General features: G+C 54.4%; 1 protein-coding gene across 1 annotated transcript; it reads right to left on the reverse strand.

The window, feature by feature from the left end:
• Positions 1-6,550: 6,550 nt before the first annotated feature.
• Positions 6,551-13,545, reverse strand: CDK5 (cyclin dependent kinase 5). The gene is given in 13 exon segments (XM_087948908.1): positions 6,551-6,833; positions 7,144-7,224; positions 7,744-7,804; positions 7,915-7,984; positions 8,082-8,135; positions 8,138-8,177; positions 9,658-9,732; positions 10,206-10,301; positions 10,657-10,713; positions 11,055-11,115; positions 12,149-12,214; positions 12,465-12,573; positions 13,428-13,545. Coding segments are annotated over 13 exon segments (894 nt in total). The 5' UTR covers positions 13,465-13,545; the 3' UTR covers positions 6,551-6,746.
• Positions 13,546-15,777: the final 2,232 nt, after the last annotated feature.

Genomic DNA, 15,777 nt, shown 5'->3' on the forward strand with positions numbered 1-15,777 from the left:
CAAGCAGGGGTGGGCTGGATGACCTCCGGGGTCCCTTCCGGCTCTCTGATTCAATAAGGGCCTCCTGCCTAAGCAGGGGGTCGGGCTGGATGACCTCCGGGGTCCCTTCCGGCTCTCTGATTCCCTCGGGGGGGGGGTTGGGCTGGATGACCTCCAGGGTCCCCTGTCCCAACTCGCCTATTCCATGGGGAGGAGGAGAGTTTTCCCTGGAGGGCGAAGTGTCCTCAGAGGGAGGGGGCAGGGGGAGGAGGGAGGGAGGGAGGAGAGGAGCCCCCTTCCCCCATCTGGAGGGACCTCTGTCTTGGACCGGAGGGTTGGACTAGATGACCTCCAAGGCTCCCTTCAGCCTCTGCTATTCAGGGGCGGAGGGGGCGAGAGAGAGAGAGAGAGAGAGAGAGAGAGAGACGTTAGAGAGAAGAACACGCCCTGCCTGCCTGCCTGTCTGGAGTGGCGGGTTGGACTCGATGACCTCGGAGGTCTAGAACGACTCCCCAGCTGAGCTCCCAGGGCCCTTCCATCCACCTTATTCTATGTCAGGGTCTCCAGCTGGAGCAAGGGGCTGGACTAGATGACCTCCAGGGTCCCCCTTCCAGCCCCTCTTCTTTCTTTTTCTTTTTTTCTTTCTTTTTCTTTCTTCTCTTTCTTTTTCTGTCTTTCTTTCTCTCTTTTTCTCTTTTTCTTTTTCTTTCTTCTTTCTCTCTCTCTCTCTTTCTCTTTCTTACTTTCTTTCTCTTTTCTCTCTTTTTCTTTTTCTTTATTTCTCTCTTTCTCTTTTTCTTTCTCTGTTCCTTTCTTTTTCTTTCTCTCTTCCTTTTCCTTCCCTTCCTTCCTGTCTCTCTCTCTCTTTCCTTCCTTCCTGTCTCTCTCTCTTTCGTTCTTTCCTTCCCTTCCTTCCTGTCTCTCTCTCTTTTTCCTTCCTTCCTTCCCTTCCTTCCTTCCTGTCTCTCTCTCTTTCTTTCCTTCCTTCCTGTCTCTCACTTTTTCCTTCCTTCCTTCCCTTCCTTCCTTCCTGTCTCTCTGTCTCTCTCTCTTTCCTTCCTTTCTTCCTTCCTCTCTCTCTTTCCTTCTTTCCTTCCTTCCTGTCTCTCTCTTTGCTTCCTTCCTTCCTGTCTCTCTCTTTCCTTCCTTCCTTCCTTCCTTCCTTCCTGTCTCTCTCTTTCCTTCCTTCCTTCCTTCCTTCCTGTCTCTCTCTTTCCTTCCTTCCTTCCTTCCTTCCTGTCTCTCTCTTTTTCCTTCCTTTCTTCCTGTCTCTCTCTCTCTTTTTCCTTCCTTCTTTCCTGTCTCTTTCCTTCCTTCCTTCCTTCCTTCCTGTCTCTCTCTTTTTCCTTCCTTCCTTCTCTTCCTTCCTCTCTCTCTCTCTTTCCTTCCTTCCTTCCTGTCTCTTTCCTTCCTTCCTTCCTTCCTTCCTTCCTGTCTCTCTCTCTTTTTCCTTCCTTCCTTCCTTCCTTCCTGTCTCTCTCTCTCTTTTTCCCTTCCTTCCTTCCCTTCCTTCCTTCCTGTCTCTCTCCCTTTCTTTCCTTCCTTCCTGTCTCTCTCTGTCTTTTTCCTTCCTTCCTTCCCTTCCTGTCTCTCTGTCTCTCTCTCTTTCCTTCCTTTCTTCCTTCCTCTCTCTTTCCTTCTTTCCTTCCTTCCTTCCTGTCTCTCTCTTTCCTTCCTTCCTTCCTTCCTTCCTGTCTCTCTCTTTTTCCTTCCTTCCTTCTCTTCCTTCCCCTCTCTCTCTCTCCCTCTTTCCTTCCTTCCTTCCTTCCTGTCTCTTTCCTTCCTTCCTTCCTTCCTTCCTGTCTCTCTCTCTTTTTTTCCTTCCTTCCTTCCTTCCTGTCTCTCTCTTTTTCCCTTCCTTCCTTCCCTTCCTTCCTTCCTGTCTCTCTCTCTTTTCTCTTCCTTCCTTCCCTTCCTTCCTTCCTGTCTCTCTCTCTTTCTTTCCTTCCTTCCTGTCTCTCACTTTTTCCTTCCTTCCTTCCCTTCCTTCCTTCCTGTCTCTCTGTCTCTCTCTCTCTTTCCTTCCTTTCTTCCTTCCTCTCTCTCTTTCCTTCTTTCCTTCCTTCCTGTCTCTCTCTTTCCTTCCTTCCTTCCTTCCTTCCTCTCTTTCCTTCCTTCCTTCCTTCCTTCCTTCCTTCCTGTCTCTCTCTTTTTCCTTCCTTCCTTCTCTTCCTTCCTCTCTCTCTCTCTTTCCTTCCTTCCTTCCTGTCTCTTTCCTTCCTTCCTTCCTTCCTTCCTTCCTGTCTCTCTCTTTTTCCTTCCTTCCTTCCTTCCTTCCTTCCTGTCTCTCTCTCTCTTTTTCCCTTCCTTCCTTCCCTTCCTTCCTTCCTGTCTCTCTCCCTTTCTTTCCTTCCTTCCTGTCTCTCTCTGTCTTTTCCTTCCTTCCTTCCCTTCCTGTCTCTCTGTCTCTCTCTTTCCTTCCTTTCTTCCTTCCTCTCTCTTTCCTTCTTTCCTTCCTTCCTTCCTGTCTCTCTCTTTCCTTCCTTCCTTCCTTCCTGTCTCTCTCTTTTTCCTTCCTTCCTTCTCTTCCTTCCCCCCTCTCTCTCTCCCTCTTTCCTTCCTTCCTTCCTTCCTGTCTCTTTTCCTTCCTTCCTTCCCTTCCTGTCTCTCTCTCTTTTTTCCTTCCTTCCTTCCTTCCTTCCTGTCTCTCTCTCTTTTCCCTTCCTTCCTTCCCTTCCTTCCTTCCTGTCTCTCTGTCTCTCTCTCTTTCCTTCCTTTCTTCCTTCTTTCCTCTCTCTCTCTCTTTCCTTCCTTCCTGTCTCTCTCTTTCCTTCCTTCCTTCCTGTCTCTCTCTTTTTCCTTCCTTCCTTCTCTTCCTTCCTGTCTCTCTCTTTCCTTCCTTCCTTCCTTCCTTCGTGTCTCTCTCTTTTTTCCTTCCTTCGTGTCTCTCTCTTTTTCCCTTCCTTCCTTCCTTCCCTTCCTTCCTTCCTTCCTGTCTCTCTCTCTTTCCTTCCTTCCTTCCTGTCTCTCTTTTTGCCTTCCTTCCTTCCCTTCCTTCCTTCCTTCCTGTCTCTTTCTTTCTTTCCTTCCTTGCTGTCTCTCTCTCTTTCCTTCCTTCCCTTCCTTCCTTCCTGTCTCTCTCTTTCCTTCTTTCCTTCCTTCCTGTCTCTCTCTCTCTTTCCTTCCTTCCTTCCTTCCTTCCTTCCTGTCTCTCTCTCTTTCCTTCCTTCCTTCCCCTCCTTCCTTCCTTCCTTCCTCTCTCTCTCTTTCCTTCCTTCCTTCCTTCCTTCCTTCCTTCCTGTCTCTTTTTCCTTCCTTCCTTCCTTCCTTCCTTCCTTCCTTCCTTCCTTCCTGTCTCTCTCTTTTTTTCCCTTCCTTCCTTCCTGTCTCTCTCTTTCTTTCCTTCCTTCCTGTCTCTTTCTCTTTTCCTTCCTTCCTTCCCTTCCTTCCTCCTCTTTCCTTCTTTTCTTCCTTCCTGTCTCTCTGTCTCTCTTTCCTTCCTTCCTTCCTTCCTTCCTTCCTTCCTTCCTTCCTGTCTATCTCTCTTTCCTTCCTTCCTTCCTTCCTTCCTTCCTTCCTTCCTGTCTCTCTCTTTTTCCTTCCTTCCTTCCTGTTCTCTCTCTCTCTCTTTCCTTCCTTCCTTCCTTCCTCTCTCTCTCTTTCCTTCCTTCCTTCCTTCCTTCCTTCCTTTCCTTCCTTCCTTCCTTCCTTCCTTCCTTCCTTCCTTCCTGTCTCTCTCTTTTTTTCCCTTCCTTCCTTCCTGTCTCTCTCTCTTTCTTTCCTTCCTTCCTGTCTCTTTCTCTTTTCCTGCCTTCCTTCCTTCCTTCCTCTCCTTCCTTCTTTTCTTCCTTCCTGTCTCTCTGTCTCTCTTTCCTTCCTTCCTTCCTTCCTTCCTTCCTTCCTTCCTTCCTGTCTATCTCTCTTTCCTTCCCTTCCTTCCTTCTTTCCTTCCTTCCTTCCTTCCTTCCTTCCTTCCTGTCTCTCTCTTTTTCCTTCCTTCCTTCCTGTCTCTCTCCTTCCTTCCTTCCTGTCTCTCTCTCTTTCCTTCCTTCCTTCCTGTCTCTCTCTCTTTCCTTCCTTCCTTCCTTCCTGTCTCTCTTTTTCCCTTCCTTCCTTTCCTTCCTTCCTTCCTTCCTTCCTTCCTGTCTCTCTCTCTCTTTTTCCTTCCTTCCCTTCCTTCCTTCCTTCCTTCCTGTCTCTTTTCCTTCCTTCCTTCCTTCCTTCCTTCCTTCCTTCCTTCATGTCTCTTTTTCCTTCCTTCCTTCCTGTCTCTCTCTCTTTTTCCTTCCTTCCTTCCCTTCCTTCCTTCCTGTCTCTCTCTTTTTTTTCCTTCCTTCCTTCCTTCCTGTCTCTTTTTCCTTCCTTCCTTCTCCTTCCTTCCTTCCTGTCTCTCTCTCTTTTCCTTCCTTTTTCCTTCCTTCCTTCCTCTCTCTCTCTTTCCTTCTTTCCCTTCCTTCCTGTCTCTCTCTCTTCCTTCCTTCCTTCCTTCCTTCCTTCCTTCCTTCCTTCCTTCCTGTCTCACTCTCCTTTTCCTTCCCTCCTTCCTTCCTTCCTTCATTCCTTCCTTCCTTCCTCTCCTTCCTTCTTTCTTCCTGTCTTCTCTCTCTTTTCCTTCCTTCCTTCTCTTCCTTCCTGTCTCTGTCTTTCCTTCCTTCCTTCCTTCCTTCCTTCCTTCGTGTCTCTCTCTTTTTCCTTCCTTTCTTCCTGTCTCTCTCTCTCTTTTTCCTTCCTTCTTCCTGTCTCTTTCCTTCCTTCCTTCCTTCCTTCCTTCCTGTCTCTCTTTTTCCTTCCTTCTTCCGTCTCTCTCTCTCTCTCTTTCCTTCCTTCCTGTCTCTCTCTTTTTCCTTCCTTCCTTCCTGTCTCTCTTTTTCCTTCCTTCTTCCTTCCTTCCTTCCTTCCTTCCTGTCTCTCTCTCTTCCTTCCTTCCTTCCTTCCTTCCTTCCTTCCTTCCTTCCTTCCTTCCTTCCTTCCTTCCTTCCTTCCTTGTTGTTTCCTGCCAAAGCCCCCTTTTGTACTCCTCTTCTACTCCTGATGGGAGGGGCCGTTCATCGCCCACCGTTGACTCCCTAAGCCACAGAGCCAGGGCCCCAAAGGTACGGCAAAGCGGCGGTCGGAGGCATCAAGAGCTAGCGCGATCTGAAAGGGTTGCCCGCCGTCCTAACGGAGCCCAGCTTTTTTTGCCTTTCCAGGGGACATTGCGGGGGGGCAAATGGGCTTTTTCATCGGTGCCAGCCTGCTGCCTTCCGGAAGATTGTCGATGACCTGTACAAGGTGAGTAGCAACCGGCGGGAGAGGGGATGGAGAAGGAGACGCTTTGACGCCGACATCCGTCTCCCTCCTCACCTCTCCCTCAGCCACTCTGGTGCTAAGTCTCCAGCTACTATCAGGCCAGGAAGGAAGCCGCCACAGCAACGGTAGGGGAGGTTTGGAGAATGTGGGGGGGGGCCTCCATGGGGGTCATCTTGGAGAGATGCGTTCTGCATGTGCTCTGGAACACCCTCGCCGACGCCCCTTTCCCCACTTTTCAACCCGGCGTCCCTTTCGTTGCTCCTCCTTTTTCTCTCCGCCTCCCCTGCTTCCGCCCCAACGCTTCGATTTGGCATCTCACCTGCGCCAGGAAGACGAGGTTTTCCCCATGCGCAGCTGCCGCTGCCACCCAGGTAGCGGTCTCCTCCCACCGTGGGCTCCCCTTCCTCAGCTCCCAGGCCGCCCGGATCCGGAGGGAAAGCGGGAGGTGGGGAAGGGCAGGCCAAGCCATGGGCGGGGGAGAGGAAGGAGAGTGACGGGACTCACGCCCACCTACCCACACTTCCAACGTTCCTTTCTTTCTCCGCGCTCCATGAAGCATCCGCCGTCCGTTGCGCGACCCCTCGGACGGGCGTCAGGGATACCCGGGGGGCAGGTGCTATCTCATCCCGCCCCTCTAGGAGGCATCAAGGAGTTGGCCTGCTGAAGAGAACTCCACACACCCCTCCTCCAACCAAGGACAGAACCCTAACCCTGGTCGGACGACCGGGGAATATCGTCCGCCTCGCATAGCTCAAGGGCTCTCGAGGACTGCCGCGGAGAGAAGACGAAGCTGCGGCGGGGACTCCTCCTGAAAATCGATGTCTGATCGTTAGGGGACCTTTTTGGGGAAATGGCCGCGGTCGTCTTGACTTTTCGGCGGGGCTGGGGGAGGAGAAATGGGGAGAGGGGGGGCGGTCCAAAAGAATCGAGCTACCTGTTTCTCCGCCTGGGTGCTTGGGTGGATGCGGCCTAGTCGGTTTTCCTGCATCGCGGCGGTGGCGCGAGAGGTTGTTTTGGCCTTCCCGGGCTCCAGAGGCCGGAAACCGACTTTCCGGAACCTTCTGGTAGGCCCGTTTTTCGCCCAAAATGGGCCCGGGGAGGGACACACCGGGAAGGGAAGGGGAGATCCCATCGTCGTAACTACTGGTTTGGCGAACCGGATTTGGGGGAAGAAATCACACCACCGGTTCGGCCGGACCGCTGCGCACCCGTTGCCGGCGACACCCCTGGGAGAGGGAGGCCCGATGAGGAACGCCTGCCCTTCCCTCCACCGCCGCTTCTACAATTTGGGGAGGACCGGGAGAAAAATCCCCCTCAGGACAAAAACAACAACCTCAAGAGAGAGAAGGAATCGAACGACGTTTTATCTCGAATTGACGGATATTCACAACTTGGAAAAAAAGAGGGGAGGACAAATTCAGATCCAGGGTGTTTCCCCTCCCCCCCACACTGGTCTGGGAAGGGTTGGGGAGGGAAAGAGGGAAGGACAGGCTTCCCACCCCTCGACGAGAGCTCGCCGCCGTCCCGGATCTCCCCCGTCACGGCGGGCAGAAGTCGGTGAAGTACGGATGCTGGAGGGCGTCCTCGGCCGAGATGCGGTGAACCGGGTTGCACTTCAACAGGTTCTGGCCGAGCCAAATGGGGAAAGGAGAACCTGGCATGTTTTGGTGCTGCGTGCCCCGAAAGTGTCCACGAGCGCTCCGTACTAACTTGGCGCCCGAAACGGGACCCCGTGGGAAAGGATGGCAAGGATGGGCGGGATTTCCGGAGCCGTCCAACGAGCGAGCGGTTCGCTCCAACCGGGGCAAACCGGTTGCAGACACACACACACACACACACACACATCCTGCCCCTTCCTCCCTCCTCCTGCCAAAAAGGGGTAGGGTGGGGTTGCGGGACAGTTGCCGGGACGAGCCAGGAGGGGGCGCAGCTCACCTGGAGCAAATCCCGTCCGGTTGTGCTGAGTTTCGGCACCACGTTGACCAGGGAAGTCGTGGCGGGATACATCGGGTAGGGCTGAGGAGGAGCGGGGGGAGGTTGAAGCAGGGGTTGGCGGGCGCCATCCCCCCGGAGGTCATCCAGAAGGACCCACCTCCTGCTCCCCCTCCCCCCTGAGTCCTGAGGCTCAAAGGCGACCATGAATGAGGGTGGTCTCCCGAGTCGGCGAGGCGTCATGTTACACCCCCCAAATTCAATCCTCGAGCCGAAGGATTGACGGGGGCGTGAATGTGTGTCGGGGTGTAACCTACTCCGAGGTGTAGCGTTCCCTGTTTTTTTTCCCCTCCCTTTGGGGCGCGTCGTCAATCCGTAAATATTCTCCCAACGAGACCCATCCGTAGTCAATCCTCAACGATCAATCCCCTTTTCCGCTCTAAGACCTTTACGGGGCAGAAACTTCCGCTCGCTCTTCGAGGCAGGAAATGCTCGGAAAGGCGCTTTCGGCTTCCAAATGGCTGAACTGCTCCCCCCCCCCCCTTCTAAAAAAAAAAAAAAAAAGACCAACGGGAAGGTTTTTTCGAGCCGTTACACCGCCACCTTGTAATCGGGAGTTTGGTCATGCCGGGCCACTGCTCCTCGGCGGGGGGTCCCCAGCAGCGTGGACGAGTCAAGGATCGGAGGGGACAGAGTTCGCTCGTCCCGAGAACCCTCCTCCTCCTCCTCCAAAACAGGGCCATTCGCCCCCCCGCCCCCGCAGCGCGGGGATATCGGAAGATGCGTTTGAGTTGGTCGTCGACGTCGTTGCCGGGGAAGAGCGGCCGGCCGGCGTTGGCCAACTCTGGAGAGGGAAAGGAGGAGGACAGGGGGTGAGGAGTCAGATCCCCGTCCGACCATGGAACCCTCCGCCTCCCGCGCCCGTCCACTATCGGCCTCACCGGCGAAAATGCAGCCGGCCGACCACATATCGATGGAGGTGGAGTAGAGCTTCGCCCGAAGAGGACGTCGGGGGGACGATACCAGAGGGTCACGACCTGGACGGGGGGTGGGGGAGGAAAAAAACAGGCACCCCACCCCAGCGCAATTAAACGGGGGTTTCGAAGCCAAGGAGAACGTGGAGGGAGGGAGGGGAGGGGGAAAGAGAGTAAGGTCCCGCCCCCGAACGATTCTGCCGAGGGAATGGAAGGTATATTGGGGAAGTGGGGGGGTGGGGCTGGATGACCTCTGCGTGTCCCTTCTGAGTCTTGTTCTTCAAGCAAAAGGGTCTCCTGTTGGAGTAGGTGGGTGGGTGGGCTACGGGGTCCCTTTCCGGTTCTGTCCTTCGGCAAGGGTCTGTTTTGAGCAGGGGTTGGGTTGGACTGGATGACCTCCAAGGCCCCTTCCAAGTCCATTTTTTTTTTAAAAAAAAAAATTATTTCTTTTGATAACAAACCTTTACAAATATACAAACATAAAGCAACAAATAAAACCACCTTTCCATTAAATACAGTGTGTCGGTTGCTATTCCTTTAAGCTTATTATGCTTATTATTATTATTATTATTATTATTATTATTATGCTTATTTTTATTATTATTATTATTATTATTATTATTATTATTATTATTATGTTTATGTTTATGTTTATGTTTATGTTTATTATGTTTATGTTTATTGTTTATTATGTTTGTTTATGTTTATTATTTTTATTATGATGGTTATTATGTTTGTGTTTATTATTATGCTTATTATATTTATTATGGTTATTATTATGGTTATTATTATTACATTTATTATGTTTATGTTTATTATGTTGTTTATTATTATGCATATTATGCTTATTATGCTTATGTTTATTATATTATTATTATTATTATTATTATTATTATTATTATTACTGTTGTTTTGTTGTGGTTGTGGTTATGTTTATTATTGCTATGTTTATTGTTATTATGTTTCTTATTATGCTTATTATGCTTATCATGCTTATTATTAGGTCCTTATTAGACTATCATTATAAATTCACATCATCCTTTTCAAACAAAAACTTAACTTTCACAAAACCTAATTTATGTTCTCGTACAATCATTAGATTCAACAATAACATATCATTACATGATCTTATCTTTACTCTTATATGATCTATTGCGATGTATTTTATTTCCCTTGGTCCCTTGCAAGTCTTCTCATTCGGTACGAGTCTCCTGTTTGAGGAGGGGGGGTGGGCTAGATGTCCTCCGAGGCCCCTCCAAGTGTGTTTATTCTGTCAGGGTCTCCCGTTTGAGCACGGGGGTTGGACTGGATGACCTCCCAGGTCCCTTCCCGCTCTGGGATTCTGGTCTATGAAATATCTCGTCCCGCGCACCCCTCCCTCCCAAAACCGTTTCCGTTTGGCGATCCAGTCAGGAGGTCCTCGCCAAGCCACCCTCGTCTCCTTGGAAGGGGTTTTTGCCAGGGTGTGTGGGGGGAGGGGCTTCTCCCTCGGGGGTGCGATGGGGTGCCCGTCCCGGGGGTGGGGGGTCTTCTCCGTGCTCACCTCCGCCGAATAGCAGCGCACCGGGATGCCAAAGGCTCGCGCCAGTCCGAAGTCCGCCAGCTTCAGCTCCCCGTTCTGGATACCAAGGCAAGAGAGTCGGTTAGGAAGGGGGAGGGCAGGGGGGAGCACACCATTGGCGCATGGGGGGAGGCAGGGAGAACACCCCCTCCTGAAAAATGCCAACCAATCCAGCTCACCGTTGGCGGGGTGCCAGCCCGTCCCCCCGCCCATCCTCAAACGCCCAGGGATTCAACTGAGCGAGAATAACTTTGGTGGGTCCAAACTTTGGTGGGTTCCTGCCAGGAAGAGGGGCGGTGGGAAACCCAGGAGGAATTTTGGGGGACGATTCCAGATTTCGGGGCCAATTCTGCCACGCCCCCCCCCTTGCACCTGCGAGCGACTCCCTGGCATCCGCGCCGACGTTTGGACAAATGCCAGCCGTACGAGCATCCGGAAAGGGGGAGGGGGAGGGCTCACCGTTCCCCTGTCCCATTAGGAGGAGCGAGAGCGGTTGTCGGAGGAAGACCCCCCCTCCCCATTCGACTCACTCGGTTGATGAGCAGGTTCTGCGGCTTGAGGTCCCGGTGGAGAACGTTCCGGCTGTGGCAGAAGCCGAGACCCTTCAGCAGCTGATACATGAAGGACTGCGGGGGGAAGGCGACGGGGCAGAGGGGGAGGCTGGTGAGCCCGTCAGCCGGAAGGGTACGGGGCAGCCTGGAGTCCCAAAGCCCACCCTCCCCGCCTCAAAACGGCGGACATCAGCCGGTTTGGCCCGGTTGAAGAGAACCGGTTGTCCAGACAATTCGTCGGATCTGACCCCCCACTTCTGACTCAGTCCGTGCTGTATTTTTGTCTTTCTCAGCCCGGCTGACTCGTGAGGTACAGCGGATCGCCGCGCCTCCGCTCTGCGGAGAAGGTTAAGTTCCCAGGCTGAAAACGGGCGGTTTTTCGAACGCCGCACACACTCACTAAAACCGGTTGAATTCCCCACCGTCTTACCTTCACAATCTCTGGGTCCAAATCGCCATTGCAGCTGTCAAAATACTTCTTCAGGTCCTGCAGGGGGCGCCTAGAGTAAGCGGAGGGGGAGGAGGAGCAGCCCGTCCCATCCCGTCTTCTAACCGGGGATATGGGGAGAGCTTCCATTTCAAAGGGGGGGGCAGAATTGAGGGGTGGTCGCAAAGGGGAAGCCCCCCTCCCCAAGTGACAGGAAACAAGGAAGTCAGCCGGTTGAGGTTGCGTCCCTTTGGAGCGAAAGGAAACGTCGAGTTACGACGGTTCACTCGGCGAGTGTTGAACGGGCCAACGGCGTTGGAAGATCCAACGGAGGAGATTCGCATCTGGGGCAGAGGGAGGTTTGGGGGAGGGGGGGTCCCCTCTTCCGCCCATCGCCTTACTTGGTCGCAGAATTCAAAAACCAACGTCAGTTTCTTGTCGCTGTGCAGGACGTCGTGCAAACTGGAAGGGGAGGGGAAGAGACTGGGTGTGGGTCTTCGCACATTATCCCCTTCCCCTGCCCTACTTAACACGGGACTCCGACAAAGGAGGGGGTCCCGGAATAAGGGACTCCAACGAAACGGGTTCCCGGAATACGGGACTCAACGAAACGGGATCCCGGAATACGGGACTCAACGAAACTCTAACGAACGGGATCCCGGAATACGGGACTCAAACGAAAACGGGTTCCTGGAATACGGGACTCAAACGAAACGGGATCCCGGAATACGGGACTCAAACGAAGCAGCGGGATCCCGGAATACGGGACTCAAATGAAGCAGGGATCCCGGAATACGGGACTCAACTGGACTCAACGGGATCCCGGAATACTGGGACTCAAGCAGCGGGTTCCAACGGGAACGGGATCCCGGGAATACGGGACTCAAACAGAAACGGGTTCCTGGAATACGGGACTCAAAGCGAAGCAGGGGCTCCCGGAATACGGGACTCAAATGAAGCAGAGGATCCTGGAATACGGGACTCAGATGAGACAGGGACTCAAGCAGCAGGGTCCTGGAATACGGGACTCAAAGCGGAATGGGACTCAAGCAGCAGGGATCCCTGGAATACGGGACTCAAAGCCGAAACAGGGATCCCGGAATACGGGACTCAAACGGAAACGGGGTTCCTGGAATACGGGACTCAAACGAAACGGGGATCCCGGAATACGGGACTCAAACGAAAACGGGGTTCCTGGAATACGGGACTCAAACGAAGCAGGGGCTCCCGGAATACGGGACTCAAACGAAGCAGAGGATCCCGGAATACGGGACTCAGATGAGACAGGGGATCCTGGAATACGGGACTCAAACGAAGCAGGGGATCCTGGAATACGGGACTCAAATGAAGCAGGGGATCCCGGAATACGGGACTCAAACGAAACGGGGTTCCCGGAATACGGGACTCAAACCAAGCGGGCGGGGTCCCGATCCTCCTAGAGGTGACCCCTAGCCCCACCCACCCCCTTGAAGCCCCCTCCCCTCCCCCAACTCACCGCACGATGTTCTTGTGTTTGAGTTCCTTCAGCAGGCAGATCTCCGCAGGGCGGAGCTGGGAACCCCTAAAAATACAGCACGGAGGGGGGTGAAGCCCCTCCCCCTTTGAAGGGCAAGACCCCTCCCCACCCCACTCCCCCTGAAGACCCTCGGGGGAGGGTGTAATGCAAGGAGACGGGGTTGGAAAGGGCGATGCGGGCCTCCTCGATGCGCCCTGGAGGGAAGGAGGCGGGAGTTTGAGGGGGCGCGGCGAAGGGGTTCCTGGGAGGTCATCTAGTCCAGGCGGGGGCAGGAGAAGGAGCCCCCCACCCCCACCAGCCCCCCGCCCGGCTTGCCTCGTCGTCGTCGTCCAGCCGCACCCGTTTGAGAGCCACGATTTCGTGGGTCTCCCGGTTCTTGGCTTTGAAGACGGTGCCATACGTGCCTGTTTGGGTGGAAGGGAAAAGGGGGGGAGAGAGGAAGCATCGCTTAGAGACGGCCCCCTCCCCAAAGACCCCTCCCTCCATTCTCCCCTCCCCCTTGGGCCCAAGGGGAGGGGTCTCCGTCCATTAGACCCCTCCCCCAAAGCCCCTCCCTCCATTTCTCCCCCTTGGGCCCAATGGGGAGGGGTCTCCATCCATTAGACCCCTCCCCCAAAGCCCCCTCCCTCCATTCTCCCCCCCTTGGGCCCAAGGGGAGGGGTCTCCGTCCATTAGACCCCTCCCCCAAAGCCCCCTCCCTTCCATTCTTCCCCTTGGGCCCAAGGGGAGGGGTCTCCGTCCATTAGACCCCTCCACCCAAAGCCCTCCCCTCCATTTCTCCCCCTTTGGGCCCAAGGGGAGGGTCTCCGTCCATTAGACCCCTCCCCCAAAGCCCCCTCCCCTTCCATTCTCCCTCCCCCTTGGGCCCAAGGGGGAGGGGTCTCCGTCCATTAGACCCCTCCCCCAAAGCCCCCTCCGTTCCATTCTCCCTCCCCCTTGGGCCCAAGGGGGAGGGGTCTCCTGTCCATTAGACCCTCCCCAAAGCCCCCTCCCTCCATTTCTCCCCCTTTGGGCCCAAGGGGGAGGGGTCTCCGTCCATTAGACCCCTCCCCAAAGCCCCCTCCGTTCCATTCTCCCCCCCCTTGGGCCCAAGGGGAGGGCTCCGTCCATTAGACCCTAACCCAAAGCCCCCTCCCCTCCCTTCTCTCCTAGCTACAGAAGAGGGGGAGGAGGGGGCTCCCTTAAGGCTGTCCATCCCACCCCCATCCTCCCCACCACCCTCCCCCGCGCCCTCCCCCCGCCTTGGGCGGAGCCCCACCCTCTCCGATCTTCTCCAGTTTCTCGTATTTCTGCATGGCGCGACCCCAGCCTCAATACCCGCCTGCCACTCGTCCTCCTCCTCCTCCTCCTTCCTCCTCCTCCTCCTCTTCCTCCCTCCCCTCCTGCGCAAGGTTTCCCGAGAGCCGGGACTACAACTCCCGGCGCGCCTCGCTTCTTTGGCTCGGGCGCAGTCGCAGAAAGACGCTTCCGGTAAGGAAAGTGGCGAGGGAGGGAGGGAGAGAGAGAGAGAAAAAGACTACGGCTCCCGGCGTGCCTCCTTTCTTTCGCTCGCTCGGCCGGGGCGCAGTCGCAGAAGACGCTTCCAGTAAGGAGTGAAGAGGGAGAGAGAGAGAGAGAGAGAGAGAGAGAGAGAGAGAGAGAGAGAGAGAGAGAGAGAGACTACGACTCCCGGCAGGCCTCGCGCGGGCCAAGGCTCGGTCTAAGCGTGGAGGGGAGAGGGGAGAAGGGGGAGCGCCGCGCAGACTCAGAAGCGTCTCTTCAAAAAAAAAAAAAAAAAGGCTGCGGACGGGATGAAAAGAGTCGGAAGGGGCTTTTCGGGAGGGGGAAGGGCCCTCGGAGGGCATCTAGTCCAACCCCTGGACAAGAAGGAGATCCTTAGAGAATCATAGAAGGACAAGAGTGGGAAGGGACCTCGGAGGGCATCTAGTCCAACCTCTGGAGAAGAAGGAGATCCTTAGAGAATCATAGAAGGACAAGAGTGGGAAGGGACCTCGGAGGGCATCTAGTCCAACCCCTGGAGAAGAGGAGATCCTTAGAGAATCATAGAAGGACAAGAGTGGGAAGGGACCTCGGAGGGCATCTAGTCCAACCCCTGGAGAAGAAGGAGATCCTTAGAGAATCGTAGAAAGGACAAGAGTGGGAAGGGACCTCGGAGGGCATCTAGTCCAACCCCTGGAGAAGGAGATCCTTAGAGAGTCATAGAAAGGACAAGAGTGGGAAGGGACCTCGGAGGGCATCTAGTCCAACCCCCTGGAGAAGGAGATCCTTAGAGAATCATAGAAAGGACAAGAGTGGGAAGGGACCTCGGAGGGCATCTAGTCCAACCCCTGGAGAAGGAAGATCCTTAGGAGAATCCTAGAAGGACAAGAGTGGGAAGGGACCTCGGAGGGCATCTAGTCCAACCCCTGGAGAAGGAGATCCTTAGAGAATCCTAGAAGGACAAGAGTGGGAAGGGACCTCGGAGGGCATCTAGTCCAACCCCTGGAGAAGAAGATCCTTAGAGAATCTAGAGGACAAGAGTGGGAAGGGACCTCGGAGGGCATCTAGTCCAACCCCTGGAGAAGAAGATCCTTAGAGAATCCTAGAGGACAAGAGTGGGAAGGGACCTCGGAGGGCATCTAGTCCAACCCCTGGAGAAGAAGATCCTTAGAGAATCTAGAAGGACAAGAGTGGGAAGGGACCTCGGAGGGCATCTAGTCCAACCCCTGGAGAAGAAGATCCTTAGGGAATCCTAGAAGGACAAGAGTGGGAAGGGACCTCGGAGGGCATCTAGTCCAACCCCTGGAGAAGGAGATCCTTAGGAGAATCCTAGAAGGACAAGAGTGGGAAGGGACCTCGGAGGGCATCTAGTCCAACCCCTGGAGAAGAAGTCCTTAGAGAATCATAGAAGGACAAGAGTGGGAAGGGACCTCGGAGGGCATCTAGTCCAACCCCTGGAGAAGAAGGTCCTTAGGGAATCCTAGAAGGACAAGAGTGGGAAGGGACCTCGGAGGGCATCTAGTCCAACCCCCTGGAGAAGAAGGTCCTTAGGGAATCCTAGAAGGACAAGAGTGGGAAGGGACCTCGGAGGGCATCTAGTCCAACCCCCTGGAGAAGAAGATCCTTAGAGAATCATAGAGTCACAGGGTTAGAAGGGGCCTCGGAGGGCATCTAGTCCAACCCCCTGGTCAAGAAGGAGATCCTTAAGAGAATCATAGAAGGACAAGAGTGGGAAGGGGCCTCAGAGGGCATCTAGTCCAACCCACCATTCAAGCAGGCGATCCTTACACACCGAGTCAGAAGGGACCTCGGAGGGTCATCTAGCCCTGGTCCAACCCGGAGAACCCTGACAGAATGCTAGAAGGGGCAGAGTGGGTGGGGGGGGAAGGAAGGGACCTCGGAAGGCATCTAGTCTGACCCCCCCTCGTCAAGCGGAAGCCGCTCGGTCCTGCAGAGAGAGAGAGACAGACAAATTGGAAAAGGGGGTCGTAAGTCGAGGACCTATTGGGAAAGGGGGTCGTACGTCGAGGACCTATTGGAAAGGGGGGGTCGTACGTCGAGGACCTATTGGAAAGGGGGTCGTACGTCGAGGACCTATCGGAACCCCCTGGGTCGTAAGTCGAGGACTA

The sequence above is a fragment of the Notechis scutatus genome, unplaced genomic scaffold (assembly GCF_049901735.1).
Source record: "Notechis scutatus isolate UNSWTSFEM ecotype Mainland unplaced genomic scaffold, rNotScu1.2 NSCUSCF32, whole genome shotgun sequence".
Lineage (NCBI taxonomy): Eukaryota > Metazoa > Chordata > Lepidosauria > Squamata > Elapidae > Notechis > Notechis scutatus.